At 38.8% G+C, this 21518-nt stretch overlaps 1 protein-coding gene across 1 annotated transcript; it reads left to right on the forward strand.

The window, feature by feature from the left end:
* The first annotated feature begins 213 nt into the window (after positions 1-213).
* On the forward strand, positions 214-5014 carry FABP5 (fatty acid binding protein 5). Its single transcript, XM_069100179.1, has 4 exons — positions 214-385; positions 3396-3568; positions 3984-4085; positions 4741-5014. The coding sequence occupies exons 1-4, from the start codon at positions 307-309 to the stop codon at positions 4792-4794; spliced, it is 408 nt and encodes a 135-aa protein (XP_068956280.1). The 5' UTR covers positions 214-306; the 3' UTR covers positions 4795-5014.
* Positions 5015-21518: the final 16504 nt, after the last annotated feature.

The following is a 21518-nucleotide window of genomic DNA, read 5'->3' on the forward strand; positions in this document are numbered from 1 at the left end:
TGGGAGGGGTGGCTGCTTGTCCGAGCTTGCGGTTAGAGCTTACGGGAGTCCCCCCAGGCTCAGGGAGGCTCTTGGCAGGTGAAGCCCATTCACACCTCTTAACCCACTAGGAAAATTGAGGGGGGTTGGGGGTGGAGTGGGGTAATGGAAAGAGGCCGGGCTTCCTCTGATCCCATTGGTCCAACCCACCGCCTCACATGGCCAGACCTCTATATATGGGAGGCGCCCGACGCGGATCCTCTACCTTTCATCAGGACGCTCTGCTCTGTTCTGGGTTTCTTCCCTCCTCATCTCTCCTGAATCACCATGGCCTTTCCCAAGCAGTTGCTGGGCAAATGGCGCCTTGTGGAAAGTAAAGGATTTGACGAGTACATGAAGGAATTAGGTGAGGCATGCTTTCTTTATGGTAGGGGAAGCGCGCGCGCGTCTGCCTACTGATGTGTCAGTCTGGCACCTCTGTCTGGCCTCTGTCCACGAGGTCCCGAGCAGAGATGCTGAGCCTGCGCCCATCTCGCTCCTGGTGCCGCTTGGCGGCTCCGGCAGGGTCTGGGCCCTGGGAGGGAGCTGAGGATGCAAAATTAACAAGCCCTAGCACCACCACCACCTCCTCCTCCTCCCTTCCTTTCCCCTCTATGCTTGTGGCCACTTAACGGCTGCCTCTTAAATCTTTATCCCCATCACTGCCTCTTTTGTTTATGGACGGCCAAGATGCCTTAGCTGAGGCCACGTCCCCTTCGGGACCCTGCCCTCGTGGGCCTCAGGGAAGGACCCTAGCGTGCTCACTCTCAGGGAGGCATAGTGGTACCCTGCTCAGGGATTGCGGGTTTGGGGAAGCAGCGGCAGCTCTTGCTTTCATTCATTCCCGAGCTTCTTTCTCTTCTTAAATTTCCTGGAAGCCACGAGGGCCACAGCACCTGCCTGTGTAAGAGCATCCTGCCCAATGGGAGGGGAGAGAGTTCGCGGGGTGTGGCGCTAGGGCTCTCTCCTTTCTGGGGATAGGTTTTACAGTGGAAGGGGCGGGGGTTGAAGAGGTGGGAGAATTAGGCTGGCAACCCTACTTAACTGGCTTGGCGGACCTGAATCTACTGGGCGTTTCTTTGTTTGGTGTCCTAATCCTTGGGAATTGCAGTTGCTGCTCAAAAATCTGCATTTGGAAATTCATTCTCCCGGCTTTCTCCAAAAAATCAGTCTGTCTGGAGAATGACCAGTGCGGTGCAATAGAGAGCGCCTCCTTTATCTTTGTAGCTAGGAAGTTCTAGATAACTACATCTGGTGCACCTCTTACAGATTAACCAGTTCAGCCATCTCGTTTTACTGTTAAATAAACCGAGGTCCAGAGAGACACCTTGCCCAACTAAAGTTAAATGATGACTGAGCCAGGATTATAACTCGGGGCCGGATTTGTAATCAGAGAACCTAATTTTGAACCTAACTTTGCTACTTGGGCAAGTCTTCACTTTATTTCTCAGTTCAGTTTTCCCCTTTGTAAAATGACGTGGTTAGACTAGGTGACTTTTAAGGTCCCGTCCAGGTCTACATCTATAGTCCTAGTCCTCTGATCTTCTTTCTACACTGCTTGTGATGGAAATAAAAGTCTTTTTTTTTTTTCTGTTTTAGTCAGGAGGTGTTTGTTTAGTACCTACAACGGGCAAATCACCATATCAAGATCTGAATAGGAATGTGAAAAAATTTGAGATACCGTTTTTTGATCTTAAGGGCCTAACGAGCTAGTCTTCACTGTGAGATAAATATACGTCACCGAATTGGATGAACATTCCAAGAGCCTCCAACTCTGCCCCTGGAGTTGAGAATACTTACTACTCTCCTGGTTCTTCCTCCTCCCCTCCCCAAATAACAACAACAACATTTCAAGTAATTCCTGCTTCCTTCCAACAGTGTTTCCTTTTCTGGCCCCAGCTTCAGTGCTTCTTATGTCAATAATATTGATTCTTTTAGTCTTGGTTATTAGGGTTCAGTGCAGGTTGAGGAAAATTGGAGGAGTTATGACACTGTCAAAATTGTCTGTTGACTGCTTGTCTTTCATTTACATTAAGGGTAAATGAGTTGAAAACTAAGTTAAACTTGCTGTTATTAAACTTCTTAGAATGACTTCAAGGATACTGTAGAATTTCTTGCTTATACCAACAGCCAGACAACAAAAAGCCCAAAACAAAACCCAAATCCCAAACTCTTAATAGTTTTTTCTCTCCTGAAGGCAAGTGAACCAGGAACACTTCAGAAGGCACAGAATTGATTGTTGTTTTCTGTCCCTGCACTGTCCTTCTTTTGGAGGAGTGCTGTGTGCTTGGGTGGGGAGGAATTCTTTGGGATACAGAGCTAGCATCTCTGGGAAGTTGAACTTGCTGAGATTCAAACACTTTATTTTGTTACCTGAGTAAACAGTGGATGAACCGGTTCAAGGCAAAGGCATGGGTATGTGGTCAGGAACACTATATTGGGATTCAAAAATCCAGATCTTTAATTATCTATTAATTTTATCTTGGCCTATTTACATCTATAAAATGAGTCCCATTTGAATACTAAAAATGATTTTGACATCAGAGTTAAGTATGCAAATAAAATATCACTTACTACATGCTTTTAATTGTAGTGCCTAACAGATCCTTAAAAACTAGGGTGGTAGTAAGATTAGGTAGTGCTTTTTCATCTTGAGTCTAGTTAGTAATACAAGTCCCCAAATGTGTGGCTGCATTGAATTTTGCAAATAGGTTCTTTTTCTTTTTTGAATACTAAATTTTCAGAGAACTGTGGTTCAGATCTTGGCTTCATCACTTTTTCTGTCTATTCTATGTATGATCACAGGCAAGTCACTTAACTTCTTTTGGGTCTGACCTTATTCATCTATAAAATGAGTATATCAAACTAAATTACCTTTGAGGTTCTTTCCAGATCTGTGATGCTATGATCCTAAGTGCTTACTCCCCTTTTGTGTGTTGGGGGGTAATGGTGGTGGCAGAGAAGGCAAGTATGCTTGAAATTCCTCTGTTATTATTTTAAAACCCTTTTACTTGAAATCTTGCCTTTGGAAATTGGAAGTGTAATATGGTTTACCAAATTATCTTATTGGAATATCTTAAAATAACTTTCCTGTCTTGATCAATAGTATTGACTAAGAAGGAAGAATGCTAGCTGAGTCAGAGCAAACAGTATGGAGAAGCATGAATAAGCTCTGAAGGTTTCTAAGCTTGATGATTTCACTTAACTTCCACTGTGTCATAAATGAGTTTTGAGTAAATCAACTTTAATTATCTATTTTTTCTCCTATGTCTTGTGGGCTAAACTCAATTGTACTCTATATTTTGAATGCAATACTGCAAATGAGTGATTTTCATCAGTCCTTATGTGACTTAACATTTTGTAACTTTCTTTGGCAGGAGTGGGGATGGCCCTGAGGAAAATGGCTGGAATGGCCAAACCAGATGTTTATATCACTGAAAATGGGGATGTAATTACCATTAAGACTGAGAGTACCATAAAAACTTCACAATTCTCTTTTAAACTTGGTGAGGAGTTTGAGGAGACCACAGCTGATGGCAGGAAAACTCAGGTTAGTAATGACATTTAGTCCTTTTTACAACTGAGGTAACTTCCATAAAAATAGTTTAATTCCTCATTAAAATTACTACTGTTTTAGTCAAGAACCAAATGAAAAGGACATGTATGTTTTCCTTATTGATATTGAAGTAAGAAACTTGTAAACATCAACTTCTACAACTAAAATTCATGTACAAAAATAGTTCAGGGAGCTTGAAGGCTGAAATATTCCAATATGATATTCTAAGTTTTGACTTGTGTAAAATGTTTCTTACAATATCAGAGTATAGTCATAGTGAATAAAATTTGACAAGGGAAGTAGCTGCAAATATAGGAATAGTCTTCTGTCAAAGGTCTTAATCAAGTAAACATTCATATTAGGAAATGTTTGCTTGACAATACAATTTGGAAATTTTATTTTCCTTTAGACTCGTTGTACCCTTGAAAATGCTACATTGATCCAGCTACAGTGTTGGGATGGTAAAGAAAGCACAATAACAAGAAAAGTAGAAGATGGAAAGCTATTGGTGGTAAGTCAAAAGCCTCCCATATCTCTTAGATTTCTTCTTTATCTGTGATCTACCTATATTGGACCATGTCACTGTGAAAGTAAATAGAACCATATGCAGCAGCAGATATACCACAGCCCCCAATACAAATGACTTGTCTAAGATGCAAACACTAGCCTTGCTTTATATCTGTCTCCAAATTGAACACTCTCTACATTACACAGCTTATTGATCACAGACAAAGGTGGGCCCCTAAGCATGAGCACTATCTTCTTTAGTGGTGGCAGTAAGTTCATATTGAGTAATCTACACATTCCTGCCTGGGTTCTTTCCAACTCCTCCTTTCATGAATAGCCCACACTTACATATTGCTTCACAGTTTACAAAAGCCTTCCTTACAACAACCCTGTGAAATCATTAGCCATGGAAGCTTCAGAAAAACTCTCCCTACCTTGATCTCAATTTCCTCAGTGGTAAAATGAAGTAATTCAGTAAATTTCTGTGGTCCTATCCAACTGTAAGGTGCTAAAGTTCCAAAATGTCATGGGCTTGCTCAGAGACCATTTTTGCTAGATTACTCTAGATCTTTGATGCCATGATAAGTTTTCAAAGCATACAACATTCTGTCCTACATCTGTTCTAATCTCTACTCTTCCTCCCTCCCCTCTCCCCACAGGACTGTGTTATGAACAATGTGACTTGCCACAGGGTCTATGAGAAGGCTGAATAAAGAAATTCCATCTTCATATGGGACAGGAATTAGCTGTTATGAATGAACCAGCTCAGTTCAATGAGCAAACTCTCCAACCAAACTCTCTTGCTTTTTTCTTCTTCTCTTCTTTGCTGTGGTCTGTTATCTCAGTAACGACTACTTGCAAACAGTTTTATTTCCAAGCTTTGATGTAATTAGGATTGTTTTGGCTAGTAAATAAAGAATTATGCTGTTATTAGACCCTCTTGTCTTTCATTTAAGGAGAGTTAGAAGTGAATATTCATTTGAGTTAATTTTAAATAAGTTTTATACTCTGGACCAGTCATAAGATCACTGTGATTTGAAAATACAACCCAGTACTATATTTCTGGAGATAGTTTTGCTGTAAATATTGTAATATTTGTCATTCTAATAGAAACTGACATTCCCTACCCCATCCCCAAACTATTCTTTAAATCTCAGTCTTCAAATTAAAACTGATTACTTAGTGGAAAGGTGACTATGATTGATATTAAATATTTAGCAGCCAGTATAAAGTTATAAGAGGCTGGGGAGGGTGGTTGGAGCATAATGGAATGAGTGGCCCAAGAGGCCTTTCTTTCCAGGACTTTCTTTCCAGACCTGAAAGACTTAATATACAATGATATTCCATGACTATGTTACACATTCTACTTCTTGTAAATTAGGTGTACTTTTCTAGAGTTGTATTCCAGTCACCAATTCCCATTCTTATAAATCTCAGTGATATAGATGAGGTTAAATTTGACTTTTTGTTTTAGAACCTCTGGTTCTAACTACTTATTGCCAATATTTGTGCATTTTTTTTTATAGATATCTGAAGTCATGGGTTTTATTGATGATTCTTTTCTTGGATTTTATCTTTTGTGAATTACTGGTCTTTTCTACTATTATTCTTTTATTATTTTAATGGCTATTTTCAATGATATCTTGTTTGTTTATTCATAAGCAGATTTCTCCCCCTTTTCTCTTCATTTTAAAGTCCTTTTGGTTATATTTGCAAGACTGCTGACAGATACATTTTTGACATTCCTTGTTAAGGCTATATTACATCCCTGGCTAATAGTCCACTGTAAAACAGGTAAAAACTGGTTTTATTAGTATGACTCCAAGCCCTCTGTATGTATGTATGGCAAATCTCATCAACCAAGAAGTTTGGGCTTTCCCTGACCATCCCTCAGCCTCTTGTGGATTGGCTAAATTAGAATTATATTCCCTACCACTCTGCCCTTTGTTCCTCACTTCTTACTATTCAATTTAAAAAATACCCTCATTTCCCTTGTCCCAACTATATACTCTCCCATGGAGGACAGGACAGTCTTCTGTATAAGTTTATCTATATAGTTTATGTCACAAGGGCCTCCCGGAGTTAACTCAGTGTGAGAAAGCCATTGTAGGATCCCACACCTAGAAGGTAGCCCACCATGTGCTACCCTTGGAAAAAGACCAGGGACAAAGGGGGCCACACACTGAGACTGAGCCTTGTTGGCATCTGTTCCCCACCTCGTGAGTTTTGTTTTGTTACATATTTTTATTAAATGCTATTTCTGTGTGGTTTTGCTGTTCTTTACCCAAGCTCTCCTATACCATAAATTGTTCCCAGAAGTGGGATATGAGGAGCACAGATAGCCAGGGAGCCTTTTGGGGAGGGAAGGGAGTAAGAGAAAGATTCTCAAGAAGGGCAATGCTACAGTGATGGGAATTTTACCTGAGGAGGACTGGTTACTCAGGGGAATATTACAAGATAGGGAAGGGTGGTCAAGCATTCTTTGTAGACCCCCTTCCCCCACACCAGGATTTCAAGCAATGAGTTTTTTGAAAATAAGAAATTAACCCCTTGGTGATAGAAGTTTTTTCCCCATTGGGTACAATGTCCAAGTAGCCAGGAGTTTTAGATTATGAGGACATTCAGTGGTTGAGGGTGAGCTTTGAACTACCCAAGATTCTGAGCAATGGGTTGTTCAGACACAAGAAATTAAACTTTAAGAGAGCTGAGGATTTTATCCCTTGGCTGTTCCCCATGGTGGTAGCAACAACTGTATAAAGACTGACTGCGGGCGGCCAGGTAGCACAGTGAGTAAGAGCACCGGCTCCAGTGTCAGGATGACCTGGAGATCGCGGGCTCAGACACTTAGCACCCACCCAGAAACACCTGGCCATGTAACCTTGAGCAAGTTACTTAACCCCAATTGCTTAGGGGCAGCCAGGTGGCTCAGCGAGTAAGAGCACCGGCTTCAGTGTCCAGTGTCGGGATGACCTGAATCAAATCCGGGCTCAGATACTCAGCACCACACCCAGAAATAATAACTGGCTGTGTAACCTTGAGCAAGTTACTTAACCCCGATTGCTTTAAAAAAAAAAAAAGACTGACTGCACAGGAAAGTGCAAATGGACATAGAATTTGTACTTTTCCCACGTCTGACTCAAGTGATAACTTTTTGTAGCTGTCAGTAAGATTTATGTACCCCTTGATATCAGACTTACAGGTTTGGGAAGTTTCCCTTTTCCCCTTTTTCTAAACTTCCCCACCCCCCCACACTCCACTTTGACCAAAGGAGGGGGAGGAGAAAGGGGTAGTAATGGTTTAAAATAGATTAAATAAAAATTAAATTTAAAATAGTTTAAAGAGATAAAACCAGATTAAACAGAAAAGCCTCCTTTAAGAACTAATACTTGTAGTGGGGAATCAGGAAACAGAAGGGACCTTGCTTAGTCTAGAGAGATGCATACATAGTGGATGATTAGTCATGGATAGTGGGGCAAAACTGGAAGATCTGGATGAGAGATAGGAAGGGGGAGGGGAGTCACCTTTAGAACAGATTACCGAGGAGCCTTCCTCCGAGGACAAGGTCATACATACCCAAGAAGGGTTTGTGCTCTGCTTGACTGAAATCTCTGACCCCCAGCCCTGTTGTCCCTATCTCCCTCTGAGATAGGGGAAGAAATCACTCCCCAGATATTTACTTTCTATTTTGATGTCACTCCCTCACTCCCAGCCAAAGACTGGCTTCTCCCTATGGGCATTCAGCAGGGAAGAACCACAGGTCATATATCCCAGTACTAGCCCATGGCCAAATGGGGAAACTAGACCTTTTCTGAGTCTCCTAGACACCAGAACCCAAGTGTCTGTAGGACTAGAAGGCCTATATGCAAGGGCCAAGAGAGTTTCCTTCAGCATTTTCAGCTCAAGTCCCTTGTTGTGGAATATCCAAGTGACTTCCACAATTGCAATGGGACCATGCTAGCCTATCAAATTGACCATAGTGGTAACTCTGATTAAAGAGTGTCAGTGTCATTGGAAAATCAAACCCAACATAAATTCAGGAAGTAGGGACCATTGTTCTGGCTTAGCAGCCAAATTGAAAAACAGATAGCAATATGTCATTCATGGATGATCCCACTGAAGGGGGTCCTTTCCCAAGGTGTGCAAACAGAATGATATCGAGCCTGTACTTGACAAATCCCTTTAATTGCATGACTGATCTATGCCCAAACAGCCATGGAAATTGAAACACAATGATATTCTCTTGGTGAACCCATGAAAGGGTACAACCATTGTGGAAAGCAACTTAGAATTATACACAAAAAGTTACTAAGCAATGTGTGTCCTTTGACCAAGCTAAACTAGTTAGGCCTATAGCCAAAAGAAATCAAAGTAGGAAAAGGTCCTATTTTTACAAAAATATTTATAGCAATAAACTGGAAATTAAGCCCATTAATAAATGGCTGAATGAATTATGGTATATGAATGTGATAGAATCCTATTGGACTGTAAGAAATGAGGAAATAGATGGTTTCAAAAGACTTGGAAAGACTTAAAGGAACTGACATAGAATGAGGTAACAAAGAGAGGTTAAGTGACTTGCCCAGGGTCACACAGTATCTGAGACCACAACTGAACTCAGGTCTTCTTAACTAGGCTTGGTGTGCTATCGACTGAGCCAGTTAAGTTCCCTCTATCTCTGCCCCTTATCCATCATTCCTTATTATGTGATTTAGAAAATACTCTTTATTTCACTGGGTCCTGACTATATTGCCCCTATGCTTATGGATGACAGGGCAGTCTCCTATTGGTTCCAGGCAGCTCTTCCCCTAAAACTCTATATAAGTTTGTACCCTGAGGAGCTCTGGGACATCAACAGGAGTGTGAAGGTCTTTATGGGGTTCCATATTTAGAGGCTACCCCAGTATGTGTTGCCTTCAGCAGGGCAGGTAGAAAACAATGAACAAGAAGAATACTTGAAGTCTTCAGTGGTTATTGTGTCTTTCCTCTGTGTCAACTTTGTGATCTTCTTCTGGACTCATTATAGATTCCTCCTTATGGCTGAATGGTTTCAAAAATAGACCCACTATGATATCTTATATGTTTCTCCTTTCCTCAATCCTCACCCAAACCACTGTTCTTCACCATTCACCTGGAAGCTTGTGTATTTTTATACAGGAGCAAATACAAGGCTATTAATATTTAATGCTATTCTATGAACCATTTTATCCAGGTTCACCACTGTATTATTAACTACTTAATAAATCATTTTTTTCCATAAGAATATTATGAAATACTCTTATCAATTAAATGCCTTGCTAAAACCTAGGTTAACTATCTACAACCTTCCCCAATCTGTCAAAAATTGAAAAAAAAAAAAGGCTAGTTTGGCATGACTTGTTCTTGATGAATCTATGCTGCTTCTTTTCAGTCATGGTTTCCCTTTCTAGACACTGACCAACTATCTCTCTAAGGATTTGTACTAGAATTTTTCCAGTATATTACCTCCAGACTCACATTTGCAGATTGAGTCCCCAGTGGAATTACCACCTTCTTCACTTCCCTGCACATTCTGGGTCCTAAACCTGTAGTTCATTAGCCCACACCAATTTTGTTTACCTTTAATAGTCTGCTAGAAGACACTGCTCAAAGCAAAGGCATTTTCTGAAATGGCATCATAAAAATAGTAGTAACAAATCATTCCTCCATCAACCTAAGGGGCATTCTCCCACAACTATATAGAGCATGTCATTGGAAAGAAGGAAGGAGTAGGTACACACATAGACTATACTAGAGGAAAAGTACACACTTAGGGAGTACATGTCGCCAAGGAAATCCCATTTTTGGCACTGAAGGGTCCCCAATCCTTTCTCTACTTGTGTAATTCTCATCTGACTCCCCTTGGTATGATGTCTTTGCCATTTGAGCCTGAGCCGCTCAGAAATTTAATTCCTGATGATTTATATTGGCTTTCTTTTCAACTCACAGTGGTATTGCCCTTCAGAGTTCTCTCCTGCTTTGCCTATATTTTTAAAGAGTTTGTCTTACTTTTGTTTTTTCAAGCATAACGGGGATGTGGTTAATCCTTAGCTAGCCAATGGATGTTTTTTCCTTTTCCCAACATTGTGCTGTTTCTCCCATTCCCAATATTTCTGACTGTGGATCAGCAATCACATCTGCCAGTTCTTTCAGTTCCCAGTGATGTTAATCACCTGCGCTGGTTATTTGACTTCATCAGGGGATCTAAATCATAGGTATCAAACTCAAAACCTGCAAAACTCCAGACTTAGGGTCAGAATCCAATTAAAATGTAATAAGGAAATTTTAAAAATACAATGCCAACTAGATAATGCTAATTTGTAGTTTTCTAAGTCAATATGTGACCCTCGGAGATGCTTTTCTAATTGAGTTTGACTCCACTACTCTAGATGATCTTTTACTATGTCCTTACTTATCTCAGATTATCAATTCTCTATTAGTCATTTTTTACAGCGAACATTATTCTCCTTGATAGAGAAACAGATGAAAAAATATGAATCATTCCTTTGGAATAAGGCATACCCTTCCATTGGAATAGTCTATTCATGGCTTACATCCCAATAAACCTCAATGATACTCAAAAGTCATATTTATCTCCTTGTGTTAAGATCTCTTAGATGTCTAAGGTCCCTCTTCCTGGGTATTCTCATGTGATATGAGTGCGGACATTTTCTCTATATTTTTCTTCCTGTTGTTTGTCCTGTTCTCAAAAAGGACCATGATGTCAGGAAGATGATACCATGATTTGCAAGCGAATTGGATTTAAGTGCAAAGTCACCAGCCTCACTTTCTCCTCCAGAGCTTTCTGGGTCCAGTAGCTGGAAGTAGATCAGGATAGCTGGAGATAGCTTAGGACATAGTGGAGGACTTTGACCTTTTTAAGCTAAGGTCTTTTTGACTTATCACTTTGACTAAGATCCAAGATAGTGCTCAGCATTTGCCTGGGGTGGTGGGGAGTGTCCATCCCCTCCCCCCTTAGTCTGCCTGAGAACTGAAAGGGATGGGAGAGTGGGAGAGGTGCTCAGCCTCTGGAGCCAAGGTGGCTGGCCCCCAGACCTTCAGACAGAGATGGGGTGGAGGTGAGGAGGTGAGGAAGAGGCCCCAGCAGCCAACTCAACCCAAGCAAAGGGCGTGTTGGTGGGAAGGGCTGGCAGGTGTGGGGATCTTTAGGGTTGTGCTTCCCCTGAGGGTGTTACATATACAGATACAGATACAGACACACATATGTTACTGGCTTAGTAGTTATATAAGGGCAGTTTTTCCCCCTTTGCCCTATTTTTAGTTTATAATCTTCTTGATCTGATCTTAGATCTCCAAGAAAATGTATTATTCATGGCTCTCAACAAAGACAATCCATCACTGTCCAAGATCCCATTATCCTTGTATCCTAATTTGTGGTCCATAACCCCAAGCTCTAACCTTTGATACTGTTACAACAAGATGTTCTCTTTTCCTATCTTCCATTCTTTCCCCAAACCATTGCTTTCTTTAAACGTTTCATCTGGAAGCAGTGATGAAAATGCTTTCTCTCCTCTTACTCTTGCTTTCTACAATCTTCAGCTTTCCTGCCCAGGTTATTGTGAAGTGATTTTTTTTTTCCTTTCTGTGTTTACATCATTCTACATTTAGAACAAATCTAGGCAACAAACTTTATCAATCACTTACTGTGTGTCAGGCACTATGATGAGTGCTAGAGATATAAATGTAACCAAAAAAGAAAGACAGTTTTGCCCTCAAGGAATTTACATTCTAATGGCAGAATACACATTAAAGGGGAGTCCAAGAGGTACCTGTACTGGGGCAAGGTGGCAAAGTTCTTGGAGTCAGAAGCAAAAATGAGAGAGGAATGAAGCCTGGAGGGGGCCTGAGCTTCTCCCCAAAATCAAAGTCCCAAAAAGGAATTCAGTAACCGGAGGTGGCTAGCATGGTAGAAGGTAATTGCATGAGGAAAAGGCTTTAATAGTAGAGAATGGTGACAAAGTCCTCAGGATCAGAAGCACAGCCAAGAGGGGAAAAAAGATTTACATTACAGCCCACAATCTATGAACTATTCCATTAAGGATAGTGTTCACACAAAATTCTAGCAAATGGTATACAACAAAGGTAAAAAATTTCTTCCCTAATTTAGAGATATAGGAAGGAGATATGATTTACCAAAGGTTATACAGAAAATTATGATTTTCCAACAGCAAATAGCAAAACCAAAGTTAATATTATAATTTGTTGCCCCAACAGGAGTAGGGAATGTGTGGCCTTCTAGATCCTTGGGTGCAGTCTTTTGACTGAGTCAAAACATTTCATTTGAAATGTTTCATTTTACAGAATAAATTCTTTTATTAAGGGGATTTGTTCTGTGACGTTTTTATTCACATGTGAGCACCTAGAAGTCCCCATGTAGCTTCGAAGCTGCAGGTTCCCTGTAACCATTGCTTTCTCTTTTCTTTCTATAAGGAAGATATGTATACAAACATATGCATATGCAAGTCTTACAGAAATATGCAATACTATACAAACATAGCTAACCTAGAAACTATACCTATGTGATGATATGAGATTACAATCACCTTTTCCAGTTTCTGAGGAAGTAATTTTATACCTTAGGAGAAAGTCCTAGTTCAAATCAGCATTCTTTGTTCTTGATACAGGCAATAGTTCCCAGAGGAATGGGGAATTTTAATAGATAAGTGTCTTGTAGAGTAAGCATGCCCACCTGCCAACATGGAATACTTTCAGCAGGAGTAGATATAACATTAACAAAAGATACATTCAAAAAAAGTTTCAAAAACTGATCTCAGAATTTTCTGAAACCAGAGTGTTGGGTGGGTAGGAAATCACTTCAACTATTTAAGGCTAGTTTTCTTTTGAAGTTATAGGTAATACACTAGTACCCTGAACATTATAGTGCCTGACACATAGTAAATGATTAATGAAGCTTGTTTCCGAGGCTTCTTTTAAATGTAGTGTTATGTAAACACAGAAAGAAAAAAAAATCACCCCACAATAACCTGGGCAGGAAAACTGGACACTACCAGGCCATTGGGGAAAATTTGCATAAAGAAGAATATTTCCATACAAATATGGATAACCATTAGCAACATTTTTGGTATCTTAATAAATTCACCACCTCCCTTATTGGTTTTGACTATATTTATCCATGACTATGATATTAAAGTGTTCCCTATTATTATATAATAAATGATTAGAGTACAAAGTAAAGAATCACTGGGCATATGAGGCACAAAATTCTATTACAATGATAAAAATGAGAACATTTATATTGTATGTTTATATATATATGCACACACATACATATATATATATATATATATATTTACATATGTTATCTCAAGTCCTCACAATAACCTTGGGAGGTAAGTGGTGTTATTAATACCTCCCCTTTTATAAATAAGGAAATTGGGGCAGACAAATATAAAATGACTTGCCCATGGTCATTCAACTAGTAAGTATATAAGGTATGATTTGAACTCTGGTCTCATTGAGTCCCAGTGTGACATTCTATTCACCAAGCTAAGCTACAATCTTTATTCAGTTCTGACACTCTCCACCCAACTTTTCAACTATTTATTTTTCCATTTTATATGGATGATTTTCATTTTAGAGTCAAATATTTCATTTCATTTTATTTTTTTAGAAGAAAAAAATTCTCTATAAAACATTACTCTGTAATTAATACCTGGGAATATATTTGAGAATTGTAAACAAACAGAACCATATGTATCAAGTTTCTTCTGAGCATACTGTATCTAATCTTAGTGGAGCCTAGTACCATGCTCTTGGTATGCAAAATGATGATGGGCTGGAATGTGAGGGGTAACAAACCCAGGTATTCATAAGCTTCCTTGAAATATCCAGGATGTAAAAATTCTTTCTGGACCCATTTCTTCAGTGTGTGATGTTCCTGATGTGTTGGTAAATCTATTTATCTTCTGATTGACCAACCCAAATAAAACATTATGATTTTAGGCCATTCATTCATGCAATCAGCATTTTTCAAGCTCCTACTATGTGCAATTCACTGTGCTAGGTGATATGGTAGAAACCTAGAGAAATAAAAAATGATACTTGCAGGAAAAATCTATTGGGGACTAAGACACATATTAGCAAATAAATATGACTTCTGGGCAGAATGATAGTTGACCTTAAGAAGCACCAAAAAGGAGTGGGGAGAGAAGCATAAACAGTACAAGTAGAGTCATAATCTAATATATGCTCTAGGGAGACAAATCTTGTTAAGTAAGACTCTATAGGTAAACTAAGTCGGGCTACAGATCAAACTACTTAGAGGGTTCACCATGGACTAATTTGAGAGGAGGGACTTACAAGTCACCAAAATAATCAAGAAAATTCAGCAAACATAAATAACACAAAACAAAAACTTGAAGCTATGAAACAATGATCATCAATATTAAATAATATCAAGTGGTAACCCACTCCCAATGTCTATTTAATCAGCCCATTTCATCTTGACTCCCAGATGTCCCAAGTAGTTGTCTGATTTTTGGGAACATCTTCCCTTGGAATTCTGAAATAGGTCTCATTCTCAAGGCAGCTCTGAAGGAGGCTTCTCCTAGTAAATCTGCTTCTCTAGTTCCAAGTCACTTGCAGAGACTCTTAGTTCTGCTAAAATATGCCAGCAAAAGGATTTGGTACCATTTAATACAACCTCCTAAATTTGGTTTTTCCATAACTAGTTTATTTTGTAATGAAAATCAGTTCAACCCTAATGGTTCTGATATTATTAATAACAGAGCTATAAGAAGAACATCAAATAAGGAAAGCCATAAGAGGGGAAGAAAACCCTAAGCTCTGTTTGATTCCAGGCACAAATAATTTTTGATAGCCAATCATATAGCAAACTTCCACATTATTCACAGGGTGTCATAGTCAGTCTCAGAATGAACCAGGTGGGAAAAATTCCTGTTCAGAAGGGAAATAGCACAATGGAAAATGGAATCAAGAGGATACTATTTTTGCCTATGCAAAGTCAACACCTCAACTTTTCCCAGGGACAGATATCCATCAGTAGCAGTTTTCAGACTGCATTCCCTTTGGGTAGCACATGGCATTCCCCTTGAATGATGGACTATTGGCTTAATGTCAATTCAGACAACCATACCTGAGATCAAAACTTAATATAGTAACAAATTATAATTCCTTGAGATTTTACCTTCAATAGAAAAATTTCACTAATCACAGCTTATGGCTAGGTTATTGTTATTTTTCTCATGTTTCCATAAAAGTTAGCAATTAGCAAATATAAGGACATTTAATTTATCCTTCATTAACAAATTAAGAATAACCACATTCTGGAGGTTTAAATTTACAGTGAATACATGATAGTTGACTAAAAATCCCAGAAAAAAAAAAATCTGACTATAGTAACCTTCCAGTCTGTATTACCTATTCACCCCTAAGGCAAAATTCAAATCTTTGAATCTAAGGTCTATTGTTACTAAGTAGACTCAAAAAGTAGACTATTAGGTCCTATTTTATAATTTTCATAAATGACAGTCAAATAATCTGTTGGATAAAATTCACTCTTTACTATAAGTCCTCCACTTTGACTGGGAGTGGTCCTAGTTTCTGAAACTTCAATACTTTAGAATCTTAGGAGAGCCAGTCAGCAGAAGTGATAAAACCATATGACTTTAACCAAGTAGAAAGTCCCAAGGCAGCTCATAGATAAGAATACCTTAAGGGGTCTGTGCTGCTTTTCTCCCAACAGTAAGTTATTAGTGTCATCCACTTTAAAGCAAATATATTCCATTCAATATTTAACAAATTTCAAACATTCTGATCACATTTTTAAAAAAAAATTTTATTTTTATTTTTTTATTTTTCAAATGCTTTATTAACTTCTGATTTATGTCATTCATTTCCACCAGATTTTGAGTTACAAATTTTCTCCCCATTTTTCCCCTACCCACCTCCCCAAAATAGCAGTCCCACAGGATATCCCCTCCTCCAATCTGCTCTCTCCCATATTTTCTCCCATACCCCTTTTGACTTTTCCAGTGGATCTCTATGCCCCAGTGCCTGTATATCTTATTTCCCAATTACATGTAAAATAGTATTAATAATAGTATATATATATATATATATATATACATATATATTTGAGTATTTGATTTTAAAACTTTGAATTCCAGACTCATTCCATTCCTCCCCTGTCACCCACCTTTACTGGGAAGATAAGCAGTTCAGTATAGGTTGTACATGTGTGGCTAATGCAAAACAATAACATAGTAGATATATTGTAAAAGACTGACTATATTTCCGTACTTCCTATCCCACCTCCCACTTGTTCTATTCTCTACTTTGATCCTGTCCCTTTTCAAAAGTGGGTGCTTCCAACTAACTTCCCTCACCTCCCCCACATGCCCTCCCTCCCATCATCCCCCCTTTCATCCCCTTCCCCCCCTACTCTCCTGTAGGGTGAGATACCCTATTTAGTGTGTATGTCATTCCCTCCCTGAGCCAAATTCAATGAGAATGAGGTTTTGCCTTTTTGTCTTCCTGTTCTTCCCCTCCATTGTAACCATTTTCCCTTGCCTCTTCTATATGAGATAGTTTACCCATTCTGTCTCTCCCCATCTCCTCTCATTATATTCCTCTCTCACCTCTTAATTTCACCTTTTAAGTATCATCCCTTCCTGTTAAATTGGTCTTGTGCCCTCTATGTATACCTGTAAACATATATACACACATTCACATATGTATTCATATGCCCATATACCCTCATATATATATATATTTCTATTCCCTTCAACTACTGAGAAAAGTTTCATAAGTTACAATAATTGTTTTTCCATGTAAGAATGTTAATAGTTCAACTTTGATAAGTTCTTTATGATTTCTTTTCCCTGTTTGCCTTCTCATGCTTCTCTTGGTTCTTGTATCTGAATGTCAAATTTTCTATTCAGCTCTGGTTTGTTTTTTTCAGCAAGAATTCTTGAAAGTCCTCTATTCCACTGAATGACCATCTTTTCCCCTGAAACATGATACTCAGTTTTGCTGGGTAGGTGACTCTTGGTTTTAATTCCAGCTCCTTTGACCTCCAGAATATAATATTCCAAGCCCTTTGATCCCTCAGTGTAGAAGCTGCCAGATCCTGGGTTATCCTGATTGTGTTTCCATAATATTCAAATTGTTTCTTCCTGGCTGCTTGTAATATTCTCTCCTTAATCTGGGAATTCTGGAACCTGGCTATAATATTCCTAGGAGTTTTCTTTTTAGGATCTTTTCCTTCTTTTTTTTTAAGCAATTGGGGTTAAGTAACTTGCACAAGGTTATATGGCCAGGTGTTTCTGGGTGGGTGCTAAGTGTCTGAGCCTGGGATTCTATCTCCAGGTCATCCTGACACTGGAGCCAGGGCTCTTACTCGCTGTGCTACCTGGCTGCCCTTTAGGATCTTTTTCAAGAGGTGATCAGTGGATTCTTTCAACCTCTATTTTGCCCTCTGGTTCTAAAACATCAGAGCAGTTTTCTTTGAGAATTTTGAGAATGATTTCTAGGTTCTTACTTTGATCATGGCTTTCAGGTAGTCCAATAATTTTAAAATTATCTCTCCTGGATCTATTTTCCAGTCAGTGGTTTTTCCCATGAGATATTTCACATTGCCTTCTATTCTTTCATTTGTTTGGATCTGTTTAACAACATCTTGATTTCTCATAAAGTCATTAGCTTCCATTTGCTCCAATCTAATTTTGAAGCAATGATTCTCCTCACTGAGCTTTTGAGATTCTTTTTCCATCTGGCAAATTTGGCTTTTTAAGGCATTCTTCTCCTCATTGCCTTTTTGAGCCTCTTTTGCCATTTGAGTTAGTCTATTTTTTAAGGTGTTATTTTCCTCAGTCAGGGTGTTGACTCTCATCTCATAATTTTCTTGCATTGTTCTCATTTCTCTTCCTAATTTTTCCTCCACTTCTCTTGTCTGCTTCTTAAGGTCCTCTATGGCCTATAACCAGCTCGTATTTTCCTTTGAAGCTTTTGGTGCAGGACTTCTGATTTCACTGTCTTCCTCTTGTTCCATTCTTTGCTCCTTTTTGTCCCCAAAATAGGAGTTTAATGTTGGAATCTTCTGTGTTCTTTGTTTCCTTTGCCTGGTCATGACTCCCCTCAGTCACTTGACCCCTGGGCTTTTTGACACAGTAGGACCGTGCCACCAGACAGTGGAGCTTTTGTCCCAAATGCTGGGGTTTTCTCAGCTGCTGGAGGTATTATATGGGTGCCCTCTCTGAGGTCTCCACACACTCTGGCAAGCTGGAAACACACCCCAGGACCTCCACCCTAGACTGCAATCCATATCCAAGCAGGTTAAAGCAAGACCGATTACCCCTCAGACTGGTGCTTGGTCCCGCTACACTCTATATTCCAGGAGCTGAAGCTGCCAGGTGGCACTGGCTGGCTGTGCCGGCGTCTCAGCGGCTTCTCACTCCAAGGGCAAAAGCCACACACTCCCACTTACTGGGTCCCAAAGTCCAGACTGCACTGACCTCTCACTTTGTCCTTCACATATATGTGTGGATAATTCTGGAAAAGGCCACAGCTGCTGCTGATCTGGAGTCCCACCGGCTGGGATCTGGTCAGACCCATCTTGGGGCTAAAACCTCCGGCTCATGCGGGCCTGGGCTCAGCTCCCAGAGCACTGCACTGGCCGATTCCTGCTGGCCTACTGGGCTGTCCTCAGGGGGAAGTTAGTTTCTCTGTGTCATTTTGTGGGTTCCGCAGCTCCAAAGTTTGTTTAGAGTCCCCTTTTTACATGGATTGGGGAAGGTGGAAGCCAGAGCCCTGGGGAGGTCCAGCTTCTACTCCACCATCTTGACTCTGCCCCCCGCATCACATTTTTTAACAGCTTAATTCATAATCTATCAATATTCAGATAAAAAGAGAAATTATTTTTAATAGAATTTCTGACATAATGATTTCACAAATTTCACAATGTAAGAAAATGTTTTAGAAACAAAATAATAACATACAAAATGTCATGTATTTAAAACATAAAAAAAAAAACTTATTACCACTAAGGTGACACCAATTCAGTAGAATGCATTTCCAAAATTACTTACATAGAAAATTGGCATTCTATATTAATCACATCTCAACCCAGTATAAAGTAATCCACTACAGAATAAATAGATTCCTTAACAACAATGATAATAGTTGCCATTTATATAGTACTAACCATGTTCTGGGTACTGTGTTAAGCCCTTTACAATTATTCTATCATTTGATCTGCACAGTAACCCTGGGAGTTGGGGCCATAATTATCCTATATTACACATGAGGAAAAAGATGACAAGGCTTGTTAAGGTCATACAACTGATACATTTCTGAGACAAGATTTTAATTCAGTTTTTCCAATTCATGTAGTTTTCCAAGTTTGTCTCCTTATAGCTGATATCAAGTGTATCTTTCATTAAGTTCTAATTTACCACAACTATCCTGGTAGGAGAACACATCTTACTTTAAATGAGACCACGTAATTTAGTTTTAGGGCAAAATTTCAATTATGGGTTTACAATCTCAAACGGTAATATTTTGAACCTCAATTTTCCCAAAGGCCATTCATTGCTAGTACTTTAAATTATAGGGCCAGCTATTTTCAGTTTTCTGATAAAGATTTTAAATGACTGTCTTGTATTATCACCCCTCTTAGGATTCATGAAGATTTTCTGAAATATGGAAGTTGCCAACATAGCCTATGTTATATAGCAATGAAATTATGAATGTATATTCCTGACACAAGGGCTAAAATAAAATATACCCTTCTAATGTTCCTTCAAGGACAGAATTTTGGTATGCTATCTTCAAATAATTCAATACTACAAATATATTTCTATATTTTTCATATTGTAAAGATTAATTAAATAAAGTTTCTCATATCTATCTTATCTGGATGTAATCCAAACCCTTCCTCAAACCTCTTTTTTTCCAAAATCACCAAGCACTTTACTTTCAAGCCCTCTATTCACACTGTCAGCACAGACTACAAATTTCTTATCTTTCTACCCATTTCCTCTTACCCCCTACTTGTTTAAACTTGCTCTCTTCCTTTCTTAAATTAAAGCCCTTCAAAACTGTACCTGTTTTGTTTCTCGCATGTTCTAATCTGACACTTCCCTTACTTTCTTTTATTTGCTTAATTTCTCTAGTCTTTATTTCCCAATCATATCCCAGACTATTTATAGAACTAATCTTTGCTCCACTGAAATTTTCCTTTACAATTTAGCACAATTTTTTTTTTTACTACATAAAACAAATTAATCACAAGTCTGTTGCTTTGGGGGTTCTTGGAAGCTCATAAATGCACAGTCTATTCTAATACCTTTTTGGTGACTTTGCTTCTATTTTATCTAAATAATTAAGTTCTGTTATAAGTTCCTTTCACAAAAGGAAATACAATGGTAACATGAAACAGTCTTCCAGATTAAATTTTACTTGTAAATTGCTCACTGATTTAAACAAGTTTCTCTCTTTTCATGGTCAAGAAAGAGTTAATAATAGACAACTCTTAAATTTAAACTGGAAAGCCTTTTCTCCCCTTTTATCTCTACTCAGTGAAATAGCCTTCCTTCCTTGCACTAAAACAAGTGGATCTGTCACTTCCCAGGGAAAGAGTGATAAAAGGTCAAAGTGCTCTTTCCATGTAATTTGCATAGTGTTTTATTCTTATTTTTCCTTTAAGGAAATTCTGAAAATTCTACAGAGTGGTACCCCAAACTCACTAAAACATTTCAGAATTTATAGGAACATTCAAATCACAATTTGGTAATTCATAGTAGAGGAATAATATTTCAGTCATAAATTTAGTCTCTAGTTAGTTTACAATAGTATAAATTGCTGAAGACTGGTTAAAAGATTACCTTCCCTCTTATCTGTCTTTATCTTGTCTATATCTCCAACTTGACCAGAGTTAGAGAGAGAGAGAGAGAGAGAGAGAGAGAGAGAGAGAGAGAGGAATGGAGGAAGGAAGAGAAGGGGAGAGAGAGAGAGAAAGAGAGAGAGAGACAGAGAGAGACAGAGACAGAGAAAGAGAGAGAGTATTTTTCTAAAGATTTTGAAAGTTCCTCAGAAAGTTTTCACTTTTTACCCTTTTTCCTTTGGCTGATCAGGCCACAGAAAAAAGTTAGTTTGATTTACCAAGACACAAAACCCAGATAATATGACACACATAGAAACAAAGTTTCCCCTTCTTTCCCACTGAAAGTTTAGTTAAAAAAAAAATCTGAGGCTAAGTGCCTGCTTGATATTATTGATAGATTGGAGAGCTGTTTTGAAACTCCACCCTTCTTCTCTGATTTTTCCTTGCAAAGTGGTTTTTTTAAATAGTGCTATGGTCATTATCATCATCATCATCATCGTCATTGCCACCATTGTGCCTCTGTCAAGGCCTTCTTAG

The sequence above is a fragment of the Petaurus breviceps genome, unplaced genomic scaffold (genome assembly GCF_028583685.1).
Source record: "Petaurus breviceps papuanus isolate PSGF00001 unplaced genomic scaffold, PetGlider_PUasm1.0 38, whole genome shotgun sequence".
Taxonomy (NCBI): domain Eukaryota; kingdom Metazoa; phylum Chordata; class Mammalia; order Diprotodontia; family Petauridae; genus Petaurus; species Petaurus breviceps.

What these genes read in the sequence shown, in the direction of transcription:
- FABP5 (XM_069100179.1), top strand. Translation starts at nt 307, where the DNA reads ATGGCCTTTCCCAAGCAGTTGCTGGGCAAATGGCGCCTTGTGGAAAGT. An exon ending in CGAGTACATGAAGGAATTAG is followed by an intron (nt 386 to 3,395) that starts GTGAGGCATGCT and finishes TTTCTTTGGCAG; the next exon opens with GAGTGGGGATGGCCCTGAGG. An exon ending in CTGATGGCAGGAAAACTCAG is followed by an intron (nt 3,569 to 3,983) that starts GTTAGTAATGAC and finishes ATTTTCCTTTAG; the next exon opens with ACTCGTTGTACCCTTGAAAA.